This window comes from Chaetodon auriga, chromosome 2, assembly GCF_051107435.1.
Source record: "Chaetodon auriga isolate fChaAug3 chromosome 2, fChaAug3.hap1, whole genome shotgun sequence".
NCBI lineage: Eukaryota > Metazoa > Chordata > Actinopteri > Chaetodontiformes > Chaetodontidae > Chaetodon > Chaetodon auriga.
The window spans coordinates 13,095,916-13,121,910 of NC_135075.1; the positions used below are offsets into that span (position 1 = coordinate 13,095,916).

General features: G+C 43.8%; 1 protein-coding gene across 8 annotated transcripts in view; it reads left to right on the forward strand.

Moving 5' to 3' along the window:
* tfeb (transcription factor EB) overlaps window positions 1-25,575 on the forward strand; it is a 29,839-nt gene extending 4,264 nt beyond the window's left edge. For 2 of the 8 annotated variants that reach the window (XM_076755322.1, XM_076755304.1), the window contains 10 exons: window positions 12,756-12,860; window positions 13,281-13,484; window positions 15,826-15,924; window positions 16,051-16,239; window positions 16,981-17,070; window positions 20,870-20,987; window positions 21,191-21,247; window positions 21,811-21,886; window positions 21,993-22,149; window positions 22,238-25,575. In XM_076755322.1, coding sequence (XP_076611437.1) covers window positions 12,831-12,860; window positions 13,281-13,484; window positions 15,826-15,924; window positions 16,051-16,239; window positions 16,981-17,070; window positions 20,870-20,987; window positions 21,191-21,247; window positions 21,811-21,886; window positions 21,993-22,149; window positions 22,238-22,810 — 1,593 coding nt within the window. In that variant the 5' untranslated portion in view covers window positions 12,756-12,830 and the 3' untranslated portion in view covers window positions 22,811-25,575. Of the gene's footprint in view, window positions 1-5,824; window positions 6,360-8,367; window positions 8,444-12,755; window positions 12,861-13,280; window positions 13,485-15,825; window positions 15,925-16,050; window positions 16,240-16,980; window positions 17,071-20,869; window positions 20,988-21,190; window positions 21,248-21,810; window positions 21,887-21,992; window positions 22,150-22,237 lie in introns of those variants that run through there. The other 6 variants (XM_076755313.1, XM_076755364.1, XM_076755331.1 and 3 more) reach the window with 6 other exon arrangements.
* The last annotated feature ends 420 nt before the right edge of the window (window positions 25,576-25,995 follow it).

Consider the following 25,995-nt stretch of genomic DNA (forward strand, 5'->3'; position numbering starts at 1 on the left):
TGTCCTGTTAAATATCTTGAAATAAGTTGTGCTTTGGAAGTAAATCAGGATTTCAAGGCTCAATACAGCTTTGAAGATTTCGTTTTTTTATGCTCGTCTTTAACCTCCACACAAATCTCGAAAGCCTTCACGTGAATTCTGCCACCTGCTCCCTTAATGTTTTGCCCTCCGGTCTCCTCAGACAGGTTTGTAATTCCTAGCATTCATTCTGCTGCCAGTGGGTTCGGACTGATGGCAGTAAAAACAAAGGCTATCTCCCTCAACAACGCTTTTGATCAGTTTCAGTCTGGTTTCAAGGCTTCAGCAGAATCCGCTTTTGTGAGGATGTTAAATGACCCACTGATGACTCATGGCATGGCTGTGCGAATACATTCATCTTGGATCTCACTACTGCTGATGGTATGAATGCCGCAGCCCTTTGACTGGTTTTCACCTATTATCACGTCAGCCTTTCTCCGGTAAGACAGACCGTTTATCATCTTTTGCTAGTAGCTGCTCAACACTGTGAATACTTTCAGAGTCAAACAGTTTGGCTGTTTGATTACGATGTGTCTCTAAAGTCCTTCATCACCAAAGTTTCCTCCATCTCAGAGCATGTCATTGTACCTGAAGCTGCTCAAAGACGCTCTAAACCCGCCCGTTTTTCGGACTGATGCAGATTCATTTGAAAGTGCATTTTTCTGTGCTTTCACTATGCTAAGCAGTCCCTCTCCGTCTCAGTAAACATCATTGTCAGGTTTCAGGTTGTCAGGCCTTGTTGACCTTTAACAATGTGGCCAAAGAATGGAGATTATTCAGTTTTAAGAATCCAGCTCTCTGTCACTTACTCTGTGTTTGCCTGTTTTATTTTGCACTACACACTTATTTCCATGTCATGTTTGTGTTGTGGGAGGGTTGGACTAGTCTAACACAGGATGTCTGTCAGGGTCTCACTGTGGAGGCCGGGGACTGGCCTAGTCTTTCTCTTATGATCTGTAGTCAAATCACATGTTTTAATCTATCATTTTCATTTTGTTTCAACAGAAAGATTATTTAATTGTAACTGGAAAGCCCCTGTTGGTCAAACAGTTATTGTTATTGAGTTAAAAGAGGAAGAAGGAGAAATGTAAACTTTTGCACTTTCAACATCAACACCAGAATGTTGCTGTTGTGCATGCTTTTTAAATTAAGTGGCTTGACTACTTTGGTTACTTGCTCAGATGAGTTATTATTATTATTATTATTTTTTTTTTTACAGATGTGACAATAGTAATTTAGCCTTGATCAATTATTATATCAGGAGTGATATTGTTGTTTCGGAGTGGATACTCCCTCTTCAAATCAATAGCAGGCGCTCTTCTCACTGTAGATGGGCTCTTATCTGCTGGGATAGGTAATGCTGAAACCACAGCAATTTTAGTAGTAGTACTCTGTACTCTGCCCGAGTTTATTGACATTTTTTATTGGGTAATCTATTCCTCCTCTGTTAGTGTTAACTGTAGTCATGGCAGAATTATCGGTGGTGCAAATTCAGTGATATACTGTAAGTGATGTGTCTGTGTGTATAGAAACAGAATTCCTCTGTCTGCACCCCAAGGAATCCATGCTGATCTAGCACACACACACACACACGCACACACACACGCACACACACACACACGAACAGCCGTCACAAAGCCAAAACCTGATCTTTACAAAACTTTCCACTCCCCTACACTTTCATTCTTTGTCCCTCCTTCCTACTTTCATTCTCAATGGGTAGAGAAGTTAACAGCTAATTACCATTGGTATGAAGAATGTGTCTGCCTTCGAGCGTTTCAGACTGCGGAGAGGAAGAGAAACAATAGAGACAGAGTGAGCGAAGAAGATGTAAGAAAGGGAGGACAGAAACAATTAAAACATCAAGAGTTCAAGGAGGGGTCAAGAGAATGATAGTAAGTTTACAAGAAACTTCCTCTGTGTGTGTGTGTGTGTGTGTGTGTGTGTGTGTGTGTGTGTGTGTGTGTGTGTGTGTGTGCACATGCTTTTATCTCACAACTCATCTCCTGAATGCCGTCCATTCCATCTGACTGCACTTGGTGACTCTCACCCATGCAAAAAGAAATGCTGGTTGGCTGGTTACTGCGCTGCTCTCTCTATCACACATGAACACTTACTCAGTATTAATGACTGTTCATTTCTCTTCTCCAAATACAACAAAGACTCCAAACAATTTGGGTCACAGAGTAAAATGTAAATAAAAACAGAATTCTATCATTTGTGAACAAACTGCATTCACCAACAGTGCTTTTACAAAGTGTTCCTGAGTCCATGTAGTAACGTCCTTCATACAATCATGTGTTCACAAAGTGGTGAACCTCTCTCCATCCTCGCTTGTGAACGGCTGAGCCTTTCCAGGATGCCCCTTTCATCAATCATCATACTATCACCTGTTACCAGTGAGCCTGTTAATCTGTGGGATGTTCCAAACAGGTGTTTTTGGAGCATTCCACAAACAAAACCAAGACATCATAGACAAAACCAAAGAGATCATTGTCTTCAGGAAGCACCAGCTCAGTCACGCTCCACTTCTCCTCAACAACACGGCTGTGAAGGTGGTCAGCAGCACCAAGTTGGGGTGCACATCACGGACGACCTCACCTGGTCTGTGAACACCACGTCACTGGTGAAAAGGGCAGCTGCCCCCGCCCATCCTCACTACATTCTACAGAAGCACCATAGAGAGCATCTTGACCAGCTGCGTCTCTGCGTGGTGTGGAGGCTGCAGTGCTGCTGACTGGAAGAACGTGAGGAGAGTGGTGAGGACAGCGGAGAAAATCATTGGGACTTCTCTCCCCTCCACTCAGGACATTGCACCTAAACGCTGCATGTCCTGTGTCAGAAACATCATCAGGGACTCCTCACACCCCCACCATGGTCTGTTCTCCCTGCTGGCCTCTGGAAAGAGGTTCTGCAACAGCTTTTCCCCAGGCCATCAGACTGCTGAACTCAAAATGAGTATTTTGCACCATTGTGACCACCTCAGGTCACTCTTTACAGCTGCACCTTAATATATATTTATGCTGCTTATTTTTAACTTACTGCATATTCCTGCTGCTATTTTCAACCTGTTCTGTTTCACATACTGTATATATCACAATACTCTGCTGTTTATTTTAACATACTTTCAACATACACATATATATATACTTTTTAAAATATTTTCAACCCTGTGGTGAGCTTGTTGCAAACAAAATTTCGTTCGGTGTACACTTGCTGTCTACTGAATGACAATAAAAGCCGTCTAAGTCACATCTTTCCCAGTCTTTAGTTGCTCCTGTCCCAACTTGTTTGAAACATGTTGCTGCATCCAATTCAGACTAAACATATACGTACAAAAATCAACAAAGCTGATGAGGTCAAACATTAAACATGTTGTCTTTGTGCTGTTCAGTTGAATTAAAATGGATATTCTTGTTATGTGGTTAATATAATCAGGGAGGCAGGTGATGTGTATCTTTAAACCACAAAAGCAGGTTTAATACTCATGAACACAACTTGAGGTCACCTCAGGACATATGATGTAACGCTTAGTATGAGGAAGTGGGTTTTTTTTTTTTGTAAGCATAAATTATTTTAGTAGAAAACAGGTCTTGGCGAATGGATATTGAAAATGATGCCATGTTTTCACTTCTGCTGGAACAACTAGTGGATACATATTTACAATCTCACCATTGTGGGGCGAAGACTGTTGACAGGCATAGAGCTTCAGATACAGCATGTGTCATACTGACAAAATGTTTAAATGCTACAGATATTATGTGTAAATTCACATTTACATGGTTGAATTGCAAACCCTTCATCTGCGACCATGCATATAATTTGTCTGGAATATTGACAGCACTGTTTGTCCCACTTAACAGAGATAGCCTGAGGTTAGCGTAGCTGGGTCAAACTTCACGCGGACATATCAACACATTGCCCAACACTTTGAGTAGACCTGATGGTCTTTGAAGTTGTATTTGTTTGCAACCTCTTTGCCACCATGGTGACCAAGAGACTAAACTTGCCCGGGGGACGAGTAGAAGAGGTGCCTTAGGTGGTGTGTTTGTTGTGTGTGTGTGTGGACATATATGCGTGTGCATTTGGGTCCTGCCTCCTCCATAGGCCATTGTCAAAAGAGTACAAGGCTGTCTTGGTCAATGGTTTCCCTTCCTACACATATGCCTTGTGATTGGCCAGACTTGACAGGAACGCAGCTTTTCCAGCCAATAAGCTGAGGGCCCGGAGGGGTCCTGCCCCTGGACCAAAATAGCGCAGTAAATACACTGCGGGCACTATGAGAAGTGGAGCTGGCCCACTGTTAACTGCTTTGTGTACAAACAAGGGATGCTTGTCAGCCGGGTACTGCTGAACCATGCTGGCCTGTGTTCTCCTCTGTTGTGATAGGCACAACTAGCTGAGTGGCACTTTGATACCAGTGTTTGTGTTGCTGCATTCAGGGAATTCAGGTCCTAATAGTTGGATTACATATAGGGATGGAAGAAAGGCCTGAGACAGTGTTTTATGAACATGGTAATACACGTAACACTCATCGCGCACAGAGGAGCCGTCAAACAAGCCGCTGCACATAATGGACTTTCTGCATGTGGCCTTTACAGTATGTTTGTGTGGATGTGCTGAATGTGTGACAACCTGAGGCAGATTGATCGGCTGATTGATTTTAAAGCTGGTCACTGTATCCTAGTTTAATGAGCTGAGCTCACAGTGACACGTCCAGTAGAAGCTGCTTCATAAAGAGGTATGACAGATAATAAGCAAACATTTCTTATTGATTCATTTAAAAAGTTTGATCCTCTGAAGCCTTTATCATTAAAAAAAACAAAACAAAAAAACATCCTCCTTATGTTTTGGACTTGCACAGCATTTCCACATGTTCTGAAGTGAAACTATTCTGCTCTCATGCGCAATCCCACCACTAGGAGTCTCTTTTATGGGCCTATCAGCAAGTAGTCATCATCCTGCCTTCTGTTGTTTCTTTAGTTCGTTATCTGTGTTTGTGTGTCTCTCTTTGTCGATAATGAATGTTGAGACACTAATCTGGGCCTGCATGTGTTTTTTGCATGTGCGTACATAGAGACGAGTGCACGAACATGGAGGAGAGGAGAGGGAGGAGTGATTCACGACATGACTACTGTTTCTTGTTTCTCTTGGGAGTTTTATTTTAATCTGAACTCACTAGCCTTTCACAGGGCTTGTACAGAGCAGCCAATCACTGAGAAGTAAACATACAGCCCTGCAGCTCCACTTCAGATGCAAAGCACAGTTTTTGGAATTACTTTTCATCAGTGGTCACCAAAAGGTTCACCGGGATATGCTCTTGTTCTGCTGTGTACACAGACAAGCTTAGATTATTGAGATTTTTTTGGTCTTCTGATTCATCTTTGATTCATAGCATTTCATCCAGTGACGTGCCTCCAGAAATGTGAGGATAATCTATATTAGTTAGAAAAATGTGTGCGCCACCGTCCTGTAGCATCTCTAAAAGCATTTTGAAAAGCAAAGACATCTCTGCAGTGTGCTGAGATCCGTTTGCGTCAGTCATTAGCTATCTGCTTCACCTGTGTAGATTCTTCAAAAATGGATCTGGTTTGTTTTTTTTATGTGTGTAATAACTAATACTGAATTCACACACGCTGTCAATGACAATAAATATGGTATTATTTCCTGTCCTCACTATTGTGTACAGGCTTATTATCTGTGTTATTGCCATTTAAGCATGTATGGCAGGGTGGCAGTGTGTGGGAGTGCATTTAAAGAAGTAAATATGCTGATTCACTGCCCTATAGCTCAGAAAATCCCATACGCAATGACTGGGCAGAAAAAAAAGGAATCGCTGCCAAGGTTTATGGGTGCTTAAGCACACACATGTGTAGGTGTTGTTGTATGTAAATGCTGCTCTCTGCTATAGGAAGGAGGCTGAACTGAAGGAGGAGTTCCACATTAGAGCGAAAGAGAAATTAAAGAGAGAGAGGGGAGGGGAGATGAGTTTACTGGACACAGGGCTCTCGTTGTTGTTGCCCAGACTACGGCATTTAGGCTAATTTAGGGGAAGAGGAGGAGAGTGGGAGGAGGAGCAGGACGAGGAGGAATAGGAAGCTGAGCTGGTGGTTAGAGAGAGGGAGGAAGGTGACTAATAGTGACTGTCACACAGCCTACTGTAACTCAGCTGGTGGAGGGAGGAGTGGCGTTTCAACCAGTGAACCGGCATATGAAGGCACCAGTCGGTCGGGCCCGGCTAACAGACCGCCTCTGTCAGTGAGTGTGTGCTGTTAACACGTGGAGGAGCGGATTTCTCTGGGGTACACAATGTTGTCTTTGGGATAGTTGGAGAGTTGCTGGTAAGAATCTTGCATTCATACATGCTGCGCTACATGAATCATTGAAGTGTTTTTCACGCCCTGGCTGTCAGATATGACTCTGTCAATCTGAGCTCAGTTCATGCTGATATGCTGTCGGATCAGAAACGAAACTCAAGATATCGCAGTAGGTTTTCTTTGAAGTGTTTTTAGTAGTTCCTCTAATAGATGCAGCTACAGAAGCAGCATCGGTGTCGACGGGAAACTGATTGTTACATACTGCATTCGAACCTTAAAAACTAAGAAATAGTGTCTGCGCTCATTACTGCACTGTTAAGCAATGTGATGATTGTTTGTTACATGCGGCGAAGTGGAGGCAGGATGTCAGAGTGATGGTACTGATTGTGTGGGTTGTCTGGTGTGGAGACAATGAAAGTTACTACATGAAATAGTTCTCTGATGTTTGCTTGTATGCCAAAATGCATCAATTTAAGAAATGAAAACGGTAAATTGAGGTGTGATTAGAGATGTTTTGTGACTTCACTGCTGCTATCTTAGCTCGTAAGATGCTAACACTAAACCTGTACCACAGCAGGTTGACTCTCATCGTGGGGTGTGAATTCCTGTATGTGCATGTTTCTCTTTCTCTGTGTGTGTCTTGTGTGCACCACATGATGTTGTATGTGTCTCACTCGTTTGGTTCGACATGTTATAGCCTTTCTGACTCAGATTGGACCACGCGTGCTTTATTTTAGAGTTTTCAAGCATTGTCTGAGAATTGGCAATCGATATGAAAACATTACGAGCAAAGATTTACGCCTCAGTCCTAGAAACTGTGGCAGGACAAGCAGCTTTTGTTCTTTCCCTGGGTTTCCTGCAGAGGAAGTTGCTTCACCGCTGACAAAACTTGGAGTTGTGAAAACCGATGGAAGGAAAGGGGAAGTGACACATTCTGGTTCTAACTGATGATGCTGCTCTGTTGTCTTTCCTGTATCTGATTGTGTTTTACTTTGATTAGATGTGGCTGAAGGCGTGTTTGCGCTGATAGCCTGTTGCTGTCATTCCCTGCTCGTTTCTCATCGCTCTCTTCCCTGTGATCTGTGAGGCAGAGTGACCTGAGTTGACAGACTCACTGTGGGCAAGGGTCTCTCTTGGTCAGCTATATATAGACTGTGTTTAGAAGGTGACAGGCATTGTGATTCACACACAGTGCTGATGAGTTCTGATGATTCATTCAGATGACCTTCAGAAAGTTGGTTACTGAGCAGAAACATGATGTTTGTTGATGGTAATTTATGTCAAAGACAGATCCAGTAGACCTGTATTTCATGCCTGTCAGTTACACAAAACTTTCTGTTCACCTTGACTTTACTAATAATCCAAGGACACTGCTTGTTTTACAGTGGCTGTTATGCATCCTCCTCAACCTCAGCCATGCTAAAATCTGTAATAAGAGGAAGAGCTGGCAGTGTTTTGAATATTGTTCTTGAGTGCGTGACTCAGTTAATCTTTGCGTTATAGAAACCCTCTACAACCACACGCCTGAATCTCTACTCATTAGAGAAATGCAAACTTAACAGCGTGATGGCAAAGAACCAGCTGCAAAAGAGCTGCAACAATTTGGTGCATGAAAACTAAACACTAAGCTGTTTCCTCCAACAGAATTAAGCCTTGAGACAATTGAGAATATCATCCCTTCACAGCATTCAGTGTGTTTATACTCAGTTTTAACCATGGTCTGCTGCTTCTCTTGCTTCCGCTGTGGAAATTCTCTTCTCTACGGTCTTCAGTGTGTGTTGCACACCTGCTGCTTCCCCCTCTTGAACACTCCACTGCCTCCTCTGTTGCTTTTCCACACATCAGTCACGGCCACATATTTTATGCTACTGCTATTCATTCCATCTGTCCATCTTTGCTGTTTTACATTTTATAACCAGTCATCTTTTTTTCTTTGTTTTTGTCCGTCTTTTCTTTTTCCTTTCACACCTCCATCACCTTTCTCCATCTCTGTGCCCCATGACCTCCGCTCTGCAGATTGTCATCCACTTTCTCCAGCATCCAGACATGTAGTCAGCAGCATAAGCAGAGCATATTCCTCCTTGTGAACTCCTTTTCCTCTCAAACAGGTAATTGAACATGTGTCGATGTGCATCTGTCTCTATGCATTGATGTGCTTCTGTATATATTATACTGTAGAAATCCACTCATTCATCGATTGTGGAGCTACCCTGCATTAACACTTAAATAGAATTAAGACCTCATCCACTCTGGTGTGCATACATAACCCCTGTATGCTGCAACAGTATCTGTTGTCATAAGTGCAGATGTGAGCAGGTAACAGGGAGGATTTTATATCTAAAGCAGCAGGAGACCCAGCAGTATACCAGTCCTGACTGTTTGAAAATGATCTGACTGCCCGTCCGTCTGTCTGCATGTCTGTGCAGAATAGTTCAGTGTGTTCTGTCTCTAAGGGGTACAGCTGTTTGTGTGTGTGTGTGAGAGACCAAAGAGGAAGGGGTAAGGACCCCATACTTGCCATGCCAGCCCTGTCACATAATCCTACCAACCTTACTTGTTGAGTGTGTGGCAGCGGTTTAGGAATATTGAAACTGTAGGTCTGTTTACATGTTTTGAAAGAGCCTATCCCAAAGCCGACAGACGCTGTAGAGCAATAATACATGTGCACACTATATGTGCCCCGTTCATGTGCACATCCCCCTCTCACCCCCACCTGCGTACAGAGAAACACACATGCACATACATAAACAACAACAAAAAAAAAAGACTCACCATAGCTCAGGGGAACAGGGTGTTCCTGAAAAGGAGAACAGAGAGCAGGGGGGTTATTTTAGTCATTAGAGCAGGCAGACAGATAACTTAATGCGGAAAGGGCGTGTGTGGTAGTGTGAGTGTGCATGTGTTTGTGCAATGATGGGAAGGCTGGTGAAGTGCACAGTGCAGTGTCATATTTGGAACCTTCATGATATTAACAGGAAGTCGGACTAAACATTTAATAACATCAAACTTTGTATCGAAATGTCACAGGTAATTAGCAATGTGTATACAAAGACATTTCTAACCCAGAATGACTTACACATGAATGTTTTTACCCTGTGACGAGTACAACAGTACTCCTGAAGTGTGTGTGTTTCAGAGCAGGGCCTGGCCGGGTTAGAGACAGACATGTCAAAAGATGGCCGAGCATTTCTGTGACCTTGAGGGATTTCCGTCTACTTTTAGCCTTTAAACTGTCTTTGAATTCTGTTAGTTAGTAGCTGTGGCTGCATACGTGTGGCTGCACATGTTCTTTGTTGTGAGAGAGCACCTGTACGTGTATGTGTGTATGCACACTTTCTTGGCATTGCACAGTCAATTCTAAAAATAGACACTCTGCAAATTAACACCATGTGTCTAAGCACAGGTGCCATGGCCCCACACTGCCCCCAAGTGTGTGTGCCTACTTGTGTGTCTGCATCTATGAATGTGTATGTGTTACACTTTGCACATGTATCTACAGCTGTCATCGCCGTATGCACAACATGGTTAATGTACACTAAGTTGTGCACACCTCTCTGCATTGTGTATAGCTGGCATGTATGTTTGTGACTAATCTGTGGCACAATTCAGAGTTGACCTGTGACATAGGCTTCCCCCGCTTTGTATCCTCCCACTGGCTGTCAGTGTTTGAAGCGAAGGGGCTGTGACATCACAGCGTCGGACACACAATGGCCGCTGTGTGCTCGTACTGCGTCACAGATGCCTGCTTACCCCAGTGGATGCCAGGCAATGGGAAGGCCCATGTGGGAGATCATGCTGCCTGGTAGCAGTGTGTCACCATATGATATCAGGAAGTGATATCCTGTCAGTGTGTGTGTGTGTGTGTGTATGCATGGATGCAGGATATATATATTATGCATCAAGGTTTAGTCACTGTTGGAGGCTATATGATACATACTTCACATACGTTGGAAAGTTTGGTAGTGTTATGTAAACACTGCAGCTGCCACCTCTGGTGTCATAAGCAGTTTCCTTTTGCAGAGACTGTGATCTTCACTTGCTGACATTATTAAGCAAACCTGATGAATTTGGAACTTCTTTACTCATTCAAAGGGCTTCACAGTCTGTACAACATACTGGTCTATCCATAGACCCTCTAAGCACAGAGTACACGTCCTCATCTGGCTGGCATTCCTACCTTCCCGATTGAGTTTGGAGACGTAATCACCCCATTTGTCAGTCTCTATAAATACACTGTGCAGCATTCCACCACTGTGTGTATGTGTATCACCACACTTGTTTGTTTGTCAGTGTGAGTGAGCACCTTGAAAGAGATGACCCCACTACGAGAGGGCCAGTCCTGAAAGCTAGCACTAGGTGCAGAAGCTCTGAGTGTTATAGGAAAATCCCTGCTGTGATCCGTGCTCTTTGTTTATGGATATGAGAATATTTTAGTCCATTTTGGAATTTTGGAGCCGCTAACGTGGAGTCAGCCTGTCCTTTAGTGCAAGTTCTGCTCCATGTTTATGTTGGAATGTGTGCGTTTCAATGTGTTTGTCTGCATGGGTGTGTGTTTTTCATGTGGGCCATCCAGTGGGCACAAAGCGGGCAGTGTGTGCCCCCTCGGGTGCTGAAATGTACACTTCGGACAACAGGCGGCTTCAGTCCTCAATAGGAGCTGCCCTTCTTATTGTACCTCACGCACAATGAGCTTTTCTCTCTCTCTCTGTGTCTTTCTCTCTTTATGACCATATACAGACAGTGTTTCTGATGAGAGACTGGAGGAATCGGATTCTGATTGGCTGTTTAGACCCTGATGTCCCTGTCACTGCTTCTCTGTGTCTAGTTGTCTCACAGCACATTACCATTACACATGAGAATAGAGTAGAAACCTGGGCCTTGGTGGGTTTCATCACACCTTTTTGGGTCCCAGCTTTGTTATTCAGGGCATGAACACAAGTCATTGCAGAAGGGGAACTTTCAGTCCTGGGACTCCCCACTGAGTGTGTGCATGCATGCGTGTTTGTGAGTGTGTATGCGTGAGAGAAAAGAGGAGGACGTGTTGTGAAGGGTTGATGGGTGTTCACTTCTGCTCACATGATCACCCAAGAACAAGACCACTTGACTGCCACAAGAGCTCTCCACCATGATCGAGGGAGTGTCTCACAATTCATCCTTTTTTTGGAGGGACATTTGGGGGCCTGAGAATAGATATGACAGAGCCCAGTGCAATACTACACACAGTCAATAATACCTAGGTGGTGTGCTCACTTAGAGCTAAATGACATCCCATAACTGTGTTACAGAGATTTATTCAAAGCCACTTGATTATTATTTCCTTTTTGTCTTCTCCTTACATGACTGGGAAAGTTTGTAAAGCAAAGGTGAATTTACAAAACACCATTCAGATATCAAAACAGGGCTGTGGGATGTGTGATTTATGGATCCTAAACCCAACTCACATTGACAAAGAGACAATTGAAAGATGTATTCGATGTAGGTAATATTCTTAATTGTTTGTAAAGACAGTACATTTGAGATACAAAAAACCATCATAGATTATAGATAGTGACGCCTAGACGTGAAAAGCCCTTGTATGTTTGTGTACAAATCAGACATCACATGAGCATCACTGCACATCCTTTAAACGGCCTGATTGGACAGTTCTTCAAGGTCTCGTACAGACTCACAGAGACACTGGCAGTGGGTGCTCTAAGCCATACACACTAAATAGGATTAGGAGTCTTACAGCTTGTAAAAAGTTGGGTGATTCAGTGGGAGCATGGAGTGCATGTGAGTGGACGACATAACTTGCCCAGTGGTGCATCAGGATAAAGGTTTCAGGTGAGACCTGTAAGCGGAGCAACAGGTGGCTGCTAATGCTGAAAATATGTTTGTTTGCTGTCTGAAACAGACTATGATGAGTAAGTTTCATCTCTGTGTCGGGAATATGTATTTAGCCAAGCTTGAATGGACATAGTAGTGTCATAATTAGCATGAACATAGCATTAGAATCAATTTCACTAATACAGAAACACAGACAAAACTTACACGAGTCAGTGTAAGTCAATGTATAATATAAAGAGCACCTGACCACAAAGACACGGATCAGTTAACATATTTAAAAAAGTGCATCACAACATTGCACACTTCCCCTTCTCCTCCCACGTCTCTCTTCCTATCAGGACTGCACCCCTTAACAATTACACCTTGACTCTCTGCAGAGAGAACTTGTCAGCCGAGGTTCAGTGGTTACACTGCATCCACTCTTGGTGGCCACTCTTCTTGTTTAGGAATCGCTGCAGGCCTTTGATAGAGGGGATTACATTTTACAGCAGATCTAACTTTACCTGCAAGTCTGTTAGTTTCCACCATCCCTCTTGTTTTTTCCTTCCTCTGGCCCAACACACACATTTTTCTCCCTTCCTTTCTCCCCCACAGCTTCTTCTACCTCTCGGGCTGGACTGCGGTGCATTGACGTCGGCTCGCCCTCCCCTGCCCCCTCGCCCCCCAGCAATGGCCTCACGCATCGGACTGCGGATGCAGGTACAACACAACTACCCTCCACCATCGAAAATGCAGCACATGCAAGCCAGTTATTAGCTGTGGATATCACAGTCTGTTTGATTGAGTCGATACTGGAGAGGAACACACTCTGGGCAATGTCAGAGCATTTTGGGCGTGTCATTTATTTGAAGGGCGTCTATCAGCAGGAATCATTTTTTCCACTGATAAATCTGGCATTGCTATTCGCCTTTTACTGTACATGCTCTTCTTACATGGTGCTTTTTAAACGTGTGAGTCACCAGTCATGCTCTGTTTATGAGATGCCAGCTTGTTTTGTCCACAGTTGAAAAAGCCAAAAGGAGCATCACCCACTACAGTCAGTTTATAGGTCACAATGCTGTAATGAATATTCCTGTGATGTGTGTGTGTGTGTGTGTGTGTGTGTGTTTGTGTGTCCAGCTGATGCGAGACCAGCTGCAGCAAGAGGAGCAGCGTGAGAGGCAGCAGCAGCAGCTACAGCAGCAACAGCAGCAGCAGCAGCAGCAGCAGAATGCAGCCCTGCAATACATGCAGCATCGCATGGCTGGGCCACCTGCACCCACCCCAGCCATTAGCACCCCACAGCATTACCAAAGCATGCAGGTCCCTGTGGAGGTTCTCAAGGTCAGTCAGGCTGCATCGTTTTAATTATCATTTGTTGCAATTAATGCTCAATTAGCCAAATGTCTGAACATGGCCATCAAAGAGTCCGGGGTGATGACTTTGGATTACTTGTCTGTGAAAAAGTCAAAGATATTGAGTTCAATATGAAATTTAAAAAAAGAAAGAAAAAAAAGGCAGCAAGTCCTCAAGTTTGAGAAGCTGGAATCAGTGAATGTTTGACATTTTGACTTGAAACTGATGGAACAGTTGATTTTTATGTTGATATGCTCATCACTTCATTGGACTGTATGCTTTTGATAATGACTGATACATAATCTGAAGGTTGGAAATGACTTATTTGAAAATATTTTGGCAGGAGAAGAAAAATATATGAATTAGTAATGAGTGTATGAAAACCTCTGTGCCTCACTTCTGGCCAAAATGCAAACGCAACACAAAGACAAAGCGCTAAACAGATGCCATTGAGGAGACTGATAGAGGAGAGAAAAGACGTTGGCTGAGAAGGGGGCTTTGAAAAGGACAGGGGGCTGTGGGACTACCATTAATCCGCTCACACGTGGATGTGGCGAGGACTTCACTGGACATTGTGGCCTCTCACACAGCAGCACTGCCACACTGCGGAAAATCGGGGATCAGATTTGAAAAAAGGCCGAGAGAAAAATGCAGTGGAGCAGCAAGCAGGCAGGAGGACAGAAGGGCGGAGGGAGACAGGCAGATAAGAGAGGTTTGACATGTTGTGCGATAGGACAGACAGGAGCGATGTAGATAGTCTGAGTCAGACAGGGAAGATAACGCTGAAGTGACATTTTGCCCGATTCCTAAGATGCTTGCGTGTGTCCTTATCTTTGATGCTGTGTGTGTTTGTGCGTGTGTGTGTTTGTGCAATAGTGCATTATATGCGTGTTTGCGTTGCTTTATGGTATTTTGAACCGTAAATCTGCACAGTTTGTATGCATTGGTAACCGTGTGAGGCAGTTGGCTGTATCAACAGTTTTCTCTGTGTGCATGCATGTGTGTTCAGAGTTGTCAGTGTCTCCCCTCAGATTTTGTGGACGAGGTGAGCTGTCTGTCCATCAGTCTCACGAGCCTGTCATGCCTCCTGCACTGTGTTTTTTGGACGTCATCCGTGCTGACAGAGTTGGGCCCAGCAGATCGAATTGTTATGACTGAATAGTTGCTCGTCTGGCTCATGACACCCAGACATATTTAAAGCTGACAGCCCGTCGCGTGTATTTATCCAAAGTGTCAAGATTTGCTGTAAAAAAACATGTGAACACAAAGTAGCATGAAGGTGTAAAAACATGTATTTATTGAAAAGTTTCTGGTTCATTTGATATAATCCTGCTGTTGGTTATAAAACAGAGGGGGTTGGAGGGCCGAGGAGTTGAGTCTTTCTCTGGAGTAATGGGGAGCAGGCCTCTTACTCTTTGATGTGAAGGAATGAGGCCAGTGCATTGCTCTTTGTGGCCACGCCATAGGATTTAGTGTGGCTTTGCTCCTGTAGTCATTGCTATTATATTAATGCTCTCAGTGCCACAGTGTTATGGGACAGGGATAAAGGGCTACTCCTCTGATGCACATACTCAATGTATTGTCTTTTTTAAATATTGGTGTTGAACCATGCTGAGCTAATAAGCTTATATAACACCCTAAATGTTAATGTATTAATTAAAATGTAATTAATTCATGTATTAATGAAAATTTGTGTATATGGAAGCGTCATCATTGTTAAGCTTTTTTGTTTTTGTTTGTGTTTCATTGAGCCTTTGCAAAATGGGAAAAAATGCTCAAATCTGTGGGTGTAGTTTAAAAGTAGGCTACTTTGGCAAGAAGGAATGATTGCAGTGAAAATCTGGATACAAGTGTCTCTGTTGGCTTACACCTACAGCTGCATCTGTTTGAGCTCATGCAAGTGCATCTTTCAGAGTACTGAAATTAAAAATGGATTGAAAATGTAAATGATAAACTGACTCAGATCGAATCATTTATGGTCATCTTTGAATGTTTTTTGCTCCAGTTTACGTTGTAATGTATGTGTACAGGCCAATTTTGTTATTTTTGACCATAAATTCTCAGTCAGTGTTGTATTTGTCCTTCAAAAGAGATGCCAGTCAATTTGGGAGTAACAGCAGCTTTTAGTGCTTTTGTTTATATTTGGATTACAGATTGTGTCTATAATCCAACACTAAGTACGACGATAAATCCTGAATATAATGCGTTTCCACCAGTAACGGGTAAAAAAGGAATCATTAACAGGTTCAGCGAAGAATTGGACCAATGTGCAAAATTGATAATGGAATGAGAATTGGTCACATTCTTCTGCTGTCTGACCCTGATACAGGTACAGACCCACCTTGAGAATCCCACAGACTACCACATCCGTCAGTCCCTGAAGCAACAGGTGAAAGAATACCTGTCCACCACCTATGCCACCAAACAGGTACTTTTCTGGATGCCTCTGCTCTGTATCACTGTTTAGGTCTGTCAGTCTCACATTAGATGAGCTCCACAGAGCACTGCAGCACATTCACCAATGTCAGCACCGTCTCTGTCTCTCTGTCCATAGACAGTCCATGCAGTCGCAGGGCTGGTGCCGCCATCTCCTCCCACAAACATGGGACCTACGGGGGGTTCGGCATCTGCCCCCCCACCCCTCCACTCCCCACATATGCGCACCGAGCAGCTCATGTCTGGAAACAGCGCCCCCAACAGCCCCATGGCTATGCTCAACATCGGCTCCAGCCACGAAAAAGAGGTTCACGCTGCAAGAATCCTACAGTGGTGCAAACATAAACGCATAAACATTAAATCCTGGTTATGTTATAAAGTACAATTTACAATAGTCAGACTGAACAAATAACCATAAAATATGACTTAATTACACTCCTGTATAAAATTATGAGGATTGACTGTTACCTGCAAAGTGACGTGATCTCCATATTTTATGAACGCACCGCGATGATATAATTGGTCTTCGGTAGGCTGGAGCAGCATTTGTAAAAGCCTTGGTGTTAATGTGTCGCGCATACAGTAGGTGAGCAGACGAAGGTGTTGACTAACTTGCGATAACTGAGAGTGGCTATCATTGGAATTTAATTGCTCCATTATGGCCTTGCGAGAGTAATTACAGCTTAACAAGGGACAGAGAAGCAGCAGAATGTAAGGCCCTTTGAACCATGCAGACTTTGACCAGCTCTCCTCCTCCCCTTTCTCCAACTCTGGACCTCATTTTCTTCAGTCTCTCTGAGAGAAAATAGTCTTTCTAGTTAGCCTTCGTGACATACAAGTTATCATTTAAGTCTTGAGTGAGACATGCACCTGCAGGCCAGTTCACCTGGAGGCCTACATCAGGTTTCAGTCGCTTTAATTAACGTACGAGTGGTGACAGTCGTCTGTGTGATATTTGCTAAACATGGAAATGTGCAGTTTTTTTAATCGCTGTTTAAACTTGTCAAAATCACTCAAGTAACGCTCTTCTCCTGCTTTTTTTTTTCAGATGGATGAGGTCATTGATGACATCATCAGCATGCAGTCCAATTACGATGACATTCAGGGATACATTGACCCTGTCCAGATGCCAAACACAGTAAGTGGAGCCGGCCCACCCACAACGTGTTACTGTGACTTTTATACGACTTTGCATCCATCTGCCTCTGAAGGATACTGGGTGTCATATGCAGTTCAGATTGTAAAACCCTTTGAGGCAAATTTGTGATTTATGGGTTATGTACTGTCTTGGCTCGACTTGATGCATCTTTTACTGAGAAGAAAAGCGACACAAATAAGTGGTCTGCCAAAAAGTGTTCCAGTGGCATGAGGTGATTCACCAATGGCCTTATTTAAATCATTACTGAATTATTGAAAAAGGTAAACTATAATAAACTGACCAATAAACAGGTAATTGTACTTTATAATTAATAAATAATACATTCGCTGTTCCCAAATTGCTACGCAACATATGTTCTGTTCTGGTCCACATCGGTTACACACCTTTAAATGTGTCACCTTTAGAGTACCACACTAGAATTCTCCAAAGCTGTATTCACTGGACTTGTTTTGGCTGAAACTCTAATCCACTTCAGGTTATATTTTGGGACCAGTCTGGCCTAAATGAGTCATAGGTTTGGATATGCCGAGTCATCAGTACTCAGACGTTGGCTTTTCAGTAGTTCCTGTAATCACTGTTCCTGCATCTGTTCAGTCTTTCTCTGTCTTTGTCAGCCTTCTCTTTTATTGTTAACGCTGTTAGTTTTTGCTGCTGTTATTAGAGATGGTGATGGTGTCGTTAGTCCTGTTAAACCACAATGAGTGTAACAAATGATGCAAGGCAGCCACAGTCATTTTTGCACTAAACCTCTCCTGGGAGGCAGTGGGTTATGTCTTTATGCAGCCATATACACAAACTCGCATACACACATGCAATAGTGTATAATTGACTTAAACACTTCGCATTCCTTACTTTAACCACGGTGGACACAGTTAGTAGGGATGAGCATGTCAGGCGAGGACTGTACCATGCTTTGTGTTTGAGGGAACAAACTCAGAAAATTAACAATTAAACTGCCAGCAGTTAGAGTTCAACTTGTTTACAAGACATTCAGAGAGAGAGGGAGGTGGAGAAGGAGAGGGGGAGGAAAAGAAGGGAGGAGGGAAAGGGGGGATGAGGGCAATTTGTGCAAGGGGAAAACAGGCTGAAAGTCCAGTTAGGGGAAAGTTCACTCTTGTTTGGTGGGGAGCGGAGGTAGAAGAAAGACGGGATCGGTGCTGCCCAGGTCAGTCTCACAGGACAGGGGCGGCGGTGCCACACAGAGCTGCATGTGCTGCTGGTTCCTGATAGAGAGGAGCGAACGCTGGCCAAGGGAGAGGAGTGGAGGATGAAGGAGATGAGTAAGACGTATGCAATTGTGGAAGTTATTGAAGGAGATCAAATTCAGCTGGTAAGACAGAGAAGTGTTTGCTGTTTGTCAGACTCTTTTAAAATGACTTTGGTTTGTGTCGTAGGAGTTCAGCTTTTTCTCTTAGTGAGCCACAGTTTTGATGGATGCAGTGAAGACTCTAACTCCCAGCCACGGGTCACTGATTATAAAACGAGCTACGCAGGGGTGGTGGGGTGGGTGAGGTTTTCATTTTTAGAGCTGTCTTTTTTTTTCGGTTGGTTTGTTTTTTCCACGTGATCGGTGGTTCTGCAGGACTGGAATCACAAATTCTTGCGTGTTTGAATTGATGTTGAGCATCATGTTGGGGTTCACCGTGCAACTGAAGAATGAACATTAGCAGATCTCAGCAAGTGCAGGCTCAGCTCGTTGTATGGTGATCTGTGTGGCTCACTGCTTCAGAGGTGTGTGTGTGTGTGTGTGTGTGTGTGAGAGAGAGAGAGAGAGAGAGAGGGAGAGAAACTCTAACAGCCTCTTGTAGCTTTATCTCAGAGTGTATCCTCTGTGGTTGATTGGTTTAATCAGTGTGAGTGTGTCTGCATGAATGTGTCTGTGTGTGTGTCTGTGTGGGTATTTGTAACATCACTCTGATGTTTAGATTAGGCGATTGATCAGCCCTGAGGATGATCAGTGTGTGTAAAGCCAGCACAATAAAGCACAGATCAATATGTTAGCTGCGCTGCATTTTCCGAGCATATTGCAGATACTGTGAAAGAAAACACGGTGCCTTATTCCCAACTGACACCAGTGAGTAAACCTCACCTGCTAATCCTGATGGGGATTACAGCAGCAAACTCCATGGAATTCTTGGAATCTCAAAGTTTAGTCAAAGCACCACTGAATACCAGGCACAAGTGAGCAGTTTGACTCTTGAAGTGTGTGTGTGTGAGTGTGTATGGATGGTTACACTGAGCCACACTGAGTCGCCTTGTTCAGTGGAGTTAGATGGGTTCCCACTGGAGAGGGGCGTAGTGGAGGAGATAAGCTGCCTGGCCAGGACATGGGAGGCCAGTGCAGAAGCATGGAGGAGATTATTTTGGGATTTTACCTCTTATAATGATGCAGAAAACCTACAGTGAAAAGCAGATAATATGTAAGTTTTTGTCCTAAATGATGTTTGAAGTATTTAAGAATGTCACCTCAAAATCACCTCTGTTACCAGTCGCATTATGTTGTTGAATGTGATGAACTAGACACTTTAAGATGTGATTTTCCATATCGAAACAGGTCAACTTCAGTTCTCGTGCAGCTGATACAATACAGTGCATCGGTATTTGAAGAATGGCCTCTATTTTTTTATATTTAATATTTTCTAAATGGTAGAATTGTAAACCACAACACTGTAATTTCCTCCTCACCGGTGAAGATTTAGATGTAATCTTAGCATTCGTTTAGAGAGCATATCATTTACATACAGATGCAAGCCTTTAGTTGTGTGTGTGTGTATTTATGCGCGTGGATGTGTTTGATCTCACAGCTGACACAGTAGCCGGCAGATAAGGTATCTCTTCCTTTAAGTTCTTTATCTCTCAGGCCTCATTAGCAGTGTCACAGTGCCCTCGCTTCAGGGACTGCGACAACAGTGCTAACGATGCATGAGAAGTTCCCTGCACTCAAACTATACAGTACAACCAAAAGAGGAAATCACATCTTTTTAGGAGTCCGTCCTAAACTAAATCACAGCTGTTGTGCAACGTCTAAAGTGCAAGAGTTAGGAGACCACTCCACAAGAACGAGTTCAGGAGCTGTGGAGAAGCCATAAAAAGAGATAAGATAGACAGGATGATAGTCAATCATTGCTGTGTGTTTGGCAGGCTGCTCTTAGGTGTGATATTATTGCATTATCTCCTGCTATCTATTCTTTACAGCACACTAAACATGGACACTGACTTTATAAAGGTGCTTATAAAAGTGTAAAGAAGCTGTAAACAAGTGCAGTAGTCTAGAAAAAAGAGGGAAATAATTCAGATTTAACACCAGAGTGATTTGAGTTTGATTCAGCATTACTTTGTGTTTTAATTACCTTTTAAATTTGATTCAAGACCCAGTCCTCTCACATTATAGGTAAATCAAATCACATAACTCTTACTTTATATCATTTGACAGCATGTTAAACTGTAGCCTTTAGCAGAGGCACTGAGTTTCCATTGTGTTGATTCTATTCTTTGCAAGCTGTTTTAGAACTAGATCATAGCTCTTTGAACATCTGTTTCATTCAAACCAATCTGTTCGTGAACGACAAAGCTTTCACACGGCTTCCTTCACTCTCACACGAGCCGGCCGTCATTGCACAGAGGCGTACATTTTCACTCCCTCATTTGTGTCACAGATCTATGAGCTGCACCTGTTTAGATCTGACATGTTTTAAATTAATTGCGTAGATTGATGCTTTCCTAAACGTGTAAATTTGTTGTGTGTATGTGTGGCTGTGTGTGTGCGTGCCCTCCCCAGCTCCCCCTGTCTAGCAGTCACCTGGACGTGTACACAGGTCCTGGGATGAAGGGCCCAGCCATTGCTATGACCAGTAACTCCTGTCCTGCCAACCTGACCATCAAACGAGAACTGTCAGGTGCGAAAGTCGAAGGAAGAACAAGGAAATCATCTGAACTGAAATAATTGAGATGTTCTAAGTTCCATAAAAGACAGTTTGACATTGAGTGATTGTAAAACATTTGCCCGGTCCTGTAATTGATGTTGTAGCATTTGTCGACACCATTGAAACACTGTTCCTGTTGAGACACAGTTTGTTAATCATTTTTTGTTATTGCAAAGATGCAGAAGCCCGTGCGCTGGCCAAGGAGAGACAGAAGAAAGACAACCACAATCTGAGTGAGTCTCTCCCGCTGCATGCAGCTTTACCCACATTTCTGCTTACACATCCCAGTACTGCACATGCCCTTGGAAACATATGCACACACACACGTACACACTCATCAACACACACGCAGAAACAGTTTTATACAGCCTTGCACTGATTTAGCTGACATAGTGCAACTAGTGGGTGGATGGTTAACCTGGTCATTTCTGCTGCTCTGGCACCTAAGTGTAATTGCCTGTGACTGTGTGTGTGTGTGTGTGTGTGTGTGTGTGTGTGTGTGTGTGTGTGTGTGTGTGTGCAGAGAGAGAGAAATCCACTGATCTACACTTTTCTCATATGCACTGTAACGCCAACTCTTCAGCTGCAGAATTAAACCCTCTGTGTCACCTTTACTGTCTGTGTTGATGCATACAATTCATACAATACATGTACTTGAGAACTGGCCTTTGTAGTTCCAAAGGACACAATCTGCCTTAAAGAAGTTATCTGTTGCTCCCTCTTTCATGCCTTTGAGATCTCTGCACTGTTGTCCTCATCATGTCTTTCCCTTTGTCCCTTCGTTCCTCTTCAATAGTTGAAAGGAGGAGGAGATTCAACATCAATGATCGTATCAAAGAACTGGGCACCATGATCCCCAAAACCAATGACCTGTGAGTTGCTTTTGCTACATGGATTTTCAGTGTGTGTGAAGTATTTGAATTAAATCATTCACTGCCAGTTACTTACCTACGAAAACTGGCTGTTTGTCTTTTACTGTGCGCATAGTGATGTGCGCTGGAACAAAGGCACTATATTGCGAGCCTCTGTAGAGTACATCAAACGCATGCAGAAGGATGTTCAGAGGACCAGAGAGGTGGAGAACAACTTCAAAAGGATGGAGATGGCTAACAAACACCTGTTGCTACGCATCCAGGTAACACACCCACACACACACATGCAGAGAAACACAGTCACAACAAAATGCATTGAGACTGATGATGGCCTCCACCCACTGTCTGCAGGAGTTGGAGATGCAGGCCCGTCTGCATGGCCTCCCCAGCAACTCTCCCTCTGGCCTGAACCCCACTGACCTGATGGCTCCTTATATAAAACAAGAGGCCAGCCCAGAGGAGAACCTGTCTCACCACCAGGCACAAGCCCACCACCAGGCCCAGCACTTATCACAGAACCAGGCTCACCCCCAGGCCCAGCAGCACCACTTCCTCCCGCAAAGCCACCTCCATCACCAGGGCCAGGCTCAGCCTCAGCCCAGGCAGCTGCCACCGCTCCCCCACCACCTGCAGCCCCAGCCACCCATCCAGTTCCCATCTGTAGGCAGCTCCCAGCCCTTTGACTTTGCCCAGTCGCTGGACTTGTGTGATGGGATATCCGGCTTCTCAGACGGCATGTCGGGGCTAGGCGACCTGGGCGGACTGGATGTCCAGGGGAGGAGAGGCGACCTGGGCTTCCTGATGATGGACGAGCCCTTGTCCCCTATAGGCGGAGACCCCCTGCTCTCTGCGATGTCCCCTGAAGCCTCGGTTGACTCCAGCCGCAGATCCAGCTTCAGCATAGAGGATGGAGACATACTGTAGACACACGCCTACATACACACACACATTCACTCACACAAACATGTGAACAGGCACATGCAGAGGTTTCGGAGAAGTTGCGGTAAAAAATGTAAAACGGCACAAAAAGCAGCAGTACATTGGAAAAACGCAACACATGTACAGCACATACAACAGCCACCGGACATGACGTCATTCACCCAGAACTCACACAGCACACAATCCTACCCACGACAACCATTTCCGGTACAGTTATCCTTAACAGCACGAGCAAAAGACGGTACACAGCACTCACACAGCTGAAAACATTCTGTATAGTGAATAGACATTTGTACACAAACACACACACACACACACACGTGCATGTGAGATAAACTGAGCAGCTTGAAACTTTACCCAACAGACTGAGCATTTACACGGGGTGAACCAACACTGCCAGGTCAGGAGTCGTATAGCACATTCGGCCTTGTTTCCATAAAGGTGGCTCTGAATCATAATTGAACAAGGCACAAAAGCAGCTGTTAATTAGACTGAAGTTATCAGATACAAGGACAACCGAGTGCATTGTCTCACTCGATCAAGGACAAGTTATTTTCTCCTTACATCAACCTCTTTTAGCAACCGTAAATGATTGAAAGGACGATAGTGAATAAAATGGAAATAGCTTTGTGGTCCTGCATGCATAATTTCTCCGATGGGGTTGCAGTCCAGTCACATTGTTCTCTTCCTCAATCTGTTATTCCACAGTTTGCTTTGGCCTCTAGCACTAGCTGTTTGGTGTTTGACAAAGATCCGTGTTAGTCTGCTAAGCCGAAGTGTATTCTTAAAGTGTCCACATTATAGGAAAGATTTTATAGCTCACTGGATGGACAATTTACTGTAAGAGGCAGAGGCTCTTTTCATTCATCGCATCTACCCCACTTGTGGCTGTAAGCGTTGTCTTCTCACACACACACACGTGCACACACGCTGCCGTCCCCCGGTTTCTGCATGTAACACTTGACACTGTCATGACCTTTACCTGAAGAAGACACTGTAAAGCATGTCGACTCTGGTGAGAGAGTAGAGAAGACCATTTGATAGTCTTCAAAAAACTGTGTCAACCAAACCTGTGAGGTGTCAGAATACTCAGGTACTGCAACAGAAAACACAGGCAGGATCTTTTCTCAGCAGAGGCAGATGTTGACCTGAGCGGCGTCAGCCTCGTAACCGCTATCAATGTGCCTTTTGATTTTTGCAGCTGCTGCTCTTCAAAGGCATGTTTTTATAGGTCAGAGGTCATGAGCAGAGTTTAGACTTAGTTTCAACTTCTATTATGCCTGTAAATTCTTTCGAGTTTGCTTCTGTACCAGCTTTACCCTTGTTGGAGATAAACCTTTCATGTTTCTCACCGAATGACGGGGCCCGGCCTGTACGAGAGGCCCGGGTGAAGGAAAGATGTCTGAACGGCTGAAGTAGTGTAATCTTCACTGTAAAAGCACAGCATTAGCACACACGTTCATGCATTCACGCTCTCTCTCGGTTCACAAACAGGCGTGCGCTAAGCGTGCAGACGCTCATCTACGACACGCATCTGTAACAGTGCACACAGTGTCTCACATACATACGATGCACACACTGCAGCCTTGAGGCTCTTTTCAAATCGGCACGTTAACGAGTCTCCTGCGCTTCAGTCCCTCCGAGTGGAGTGGAGTGAAGCTGCCGGCTGCAGAGGTAGAGCTCCTGTCTGCGGCTCCAGCTGCCACCTACAGTAAAGGGAATCTGTGAACCCACTGGCTGCAGCTGGCTCAGTGACGGTTGAGGCAGGCTGAGGTGGACCTGAGCTGTACCTCTGCTGCGGTAAACCTGGGGGCTTGGCTTTGATTTGATTTAGCTTATGATCAGTACCGATAAAGGAGGAGGAAAAAAAAAAAAAAAAAAACAACTTTGGTGGGTTTTTTTTTTTTTGTGATTAAAAGAAGTGGTTGTTTTCTTTACTATATAGTTTGTTGTTTATTTTATCTCCCAAAGCACTGGAAACTATGTTATTGTTCTGAATTTGTACATGGAAGAATGATGGAATAAGATTTATTTCAGATGTTATATGCCACTAAGCCACTTAAATGTATTTTATTTGTATTTGTTGTTTTAGCTCTGTTTCAATTTTATTCCAAAACTACCCTTTCTTCTCAAAACCATGTTCAGTAAGCACACTATAATTTAAGCCACCAATGTTTGACTGGGGAAGGAGTGGGGAGCCGTTTGTGAACTTCAGATTTCAGCTGACTTCAGAGAGATGAAGTAATTCTGTACATTTTTGATGCCATTTTTATATGATTGGGCTTTTATTTTTCTCTGTTTTAACCTTGAAATTTGGAGCCAGACGTAGATGAAAGGTGATTCTTTGATTCGATTGAATTCAGATTGCTCATTTTATGAATGTAAGCTTCACCAGTGGTTCTGGTCAGACTGAAGCCGGCCGGCGGGTTTCGCCGCGCCTCCGCCCTCCCTGACTTTGGTTTCCATGGAGACTGGAAGATGGCTGACTTCGCACAAACTCTGAGCCGAGAGTTGTGGTTGCCATGGAGTGGGAGCGCTGACTGTGCGTTTGTCTCTGTCCGTCTGCCAGTGTTGTGCCTTTTCCCGATCAGCCACAGTTTGACTGATGTTGTACTGTCACCCAGCCGACACTCCAAAGAGCTGCTCAGGCCTCCTCTGCTCTTCCACTAGAGGGCGCTCTGCAGAGCAAACTACACAGGGAAAAGTGGTTCTGACTTTACTGAGAATATAAAATGTTCTACCAGAATCCATCCACTGACTGTTAGTGTTTCTTTATTCATATGACTTGAGAAATCTGTGTGTGTGCGCGCGTGCACTTATTAATTGGGTTTGCACATAAATATTGCTTTGTTTTGACTGAGGGTGAACTCTCCAGGGTGAAGTATTGTGTCCAGCAGTTAAACCTTTAAAATGAACAATATCTGTGTTTTCATAGACTTTTTAAAAATGTAGTTTATTGACATTTTCACCCGAAAACACATCTCATCTTTATCAATTTTAGGTTTCCAGCTTGTTATGGTTAGTGTAAGTGTCCTGAGAAAGAGTGAAAGTCAGAAGAAGAAGAAATTTTAAGATCAAATGATGAAATTTGGTGAAGAAATGTGCATGCGTCTAAACAAACGTCTACAGGCCTCTTTTGCATTTAGAAATAAAACCAAATAAAGTTAAAT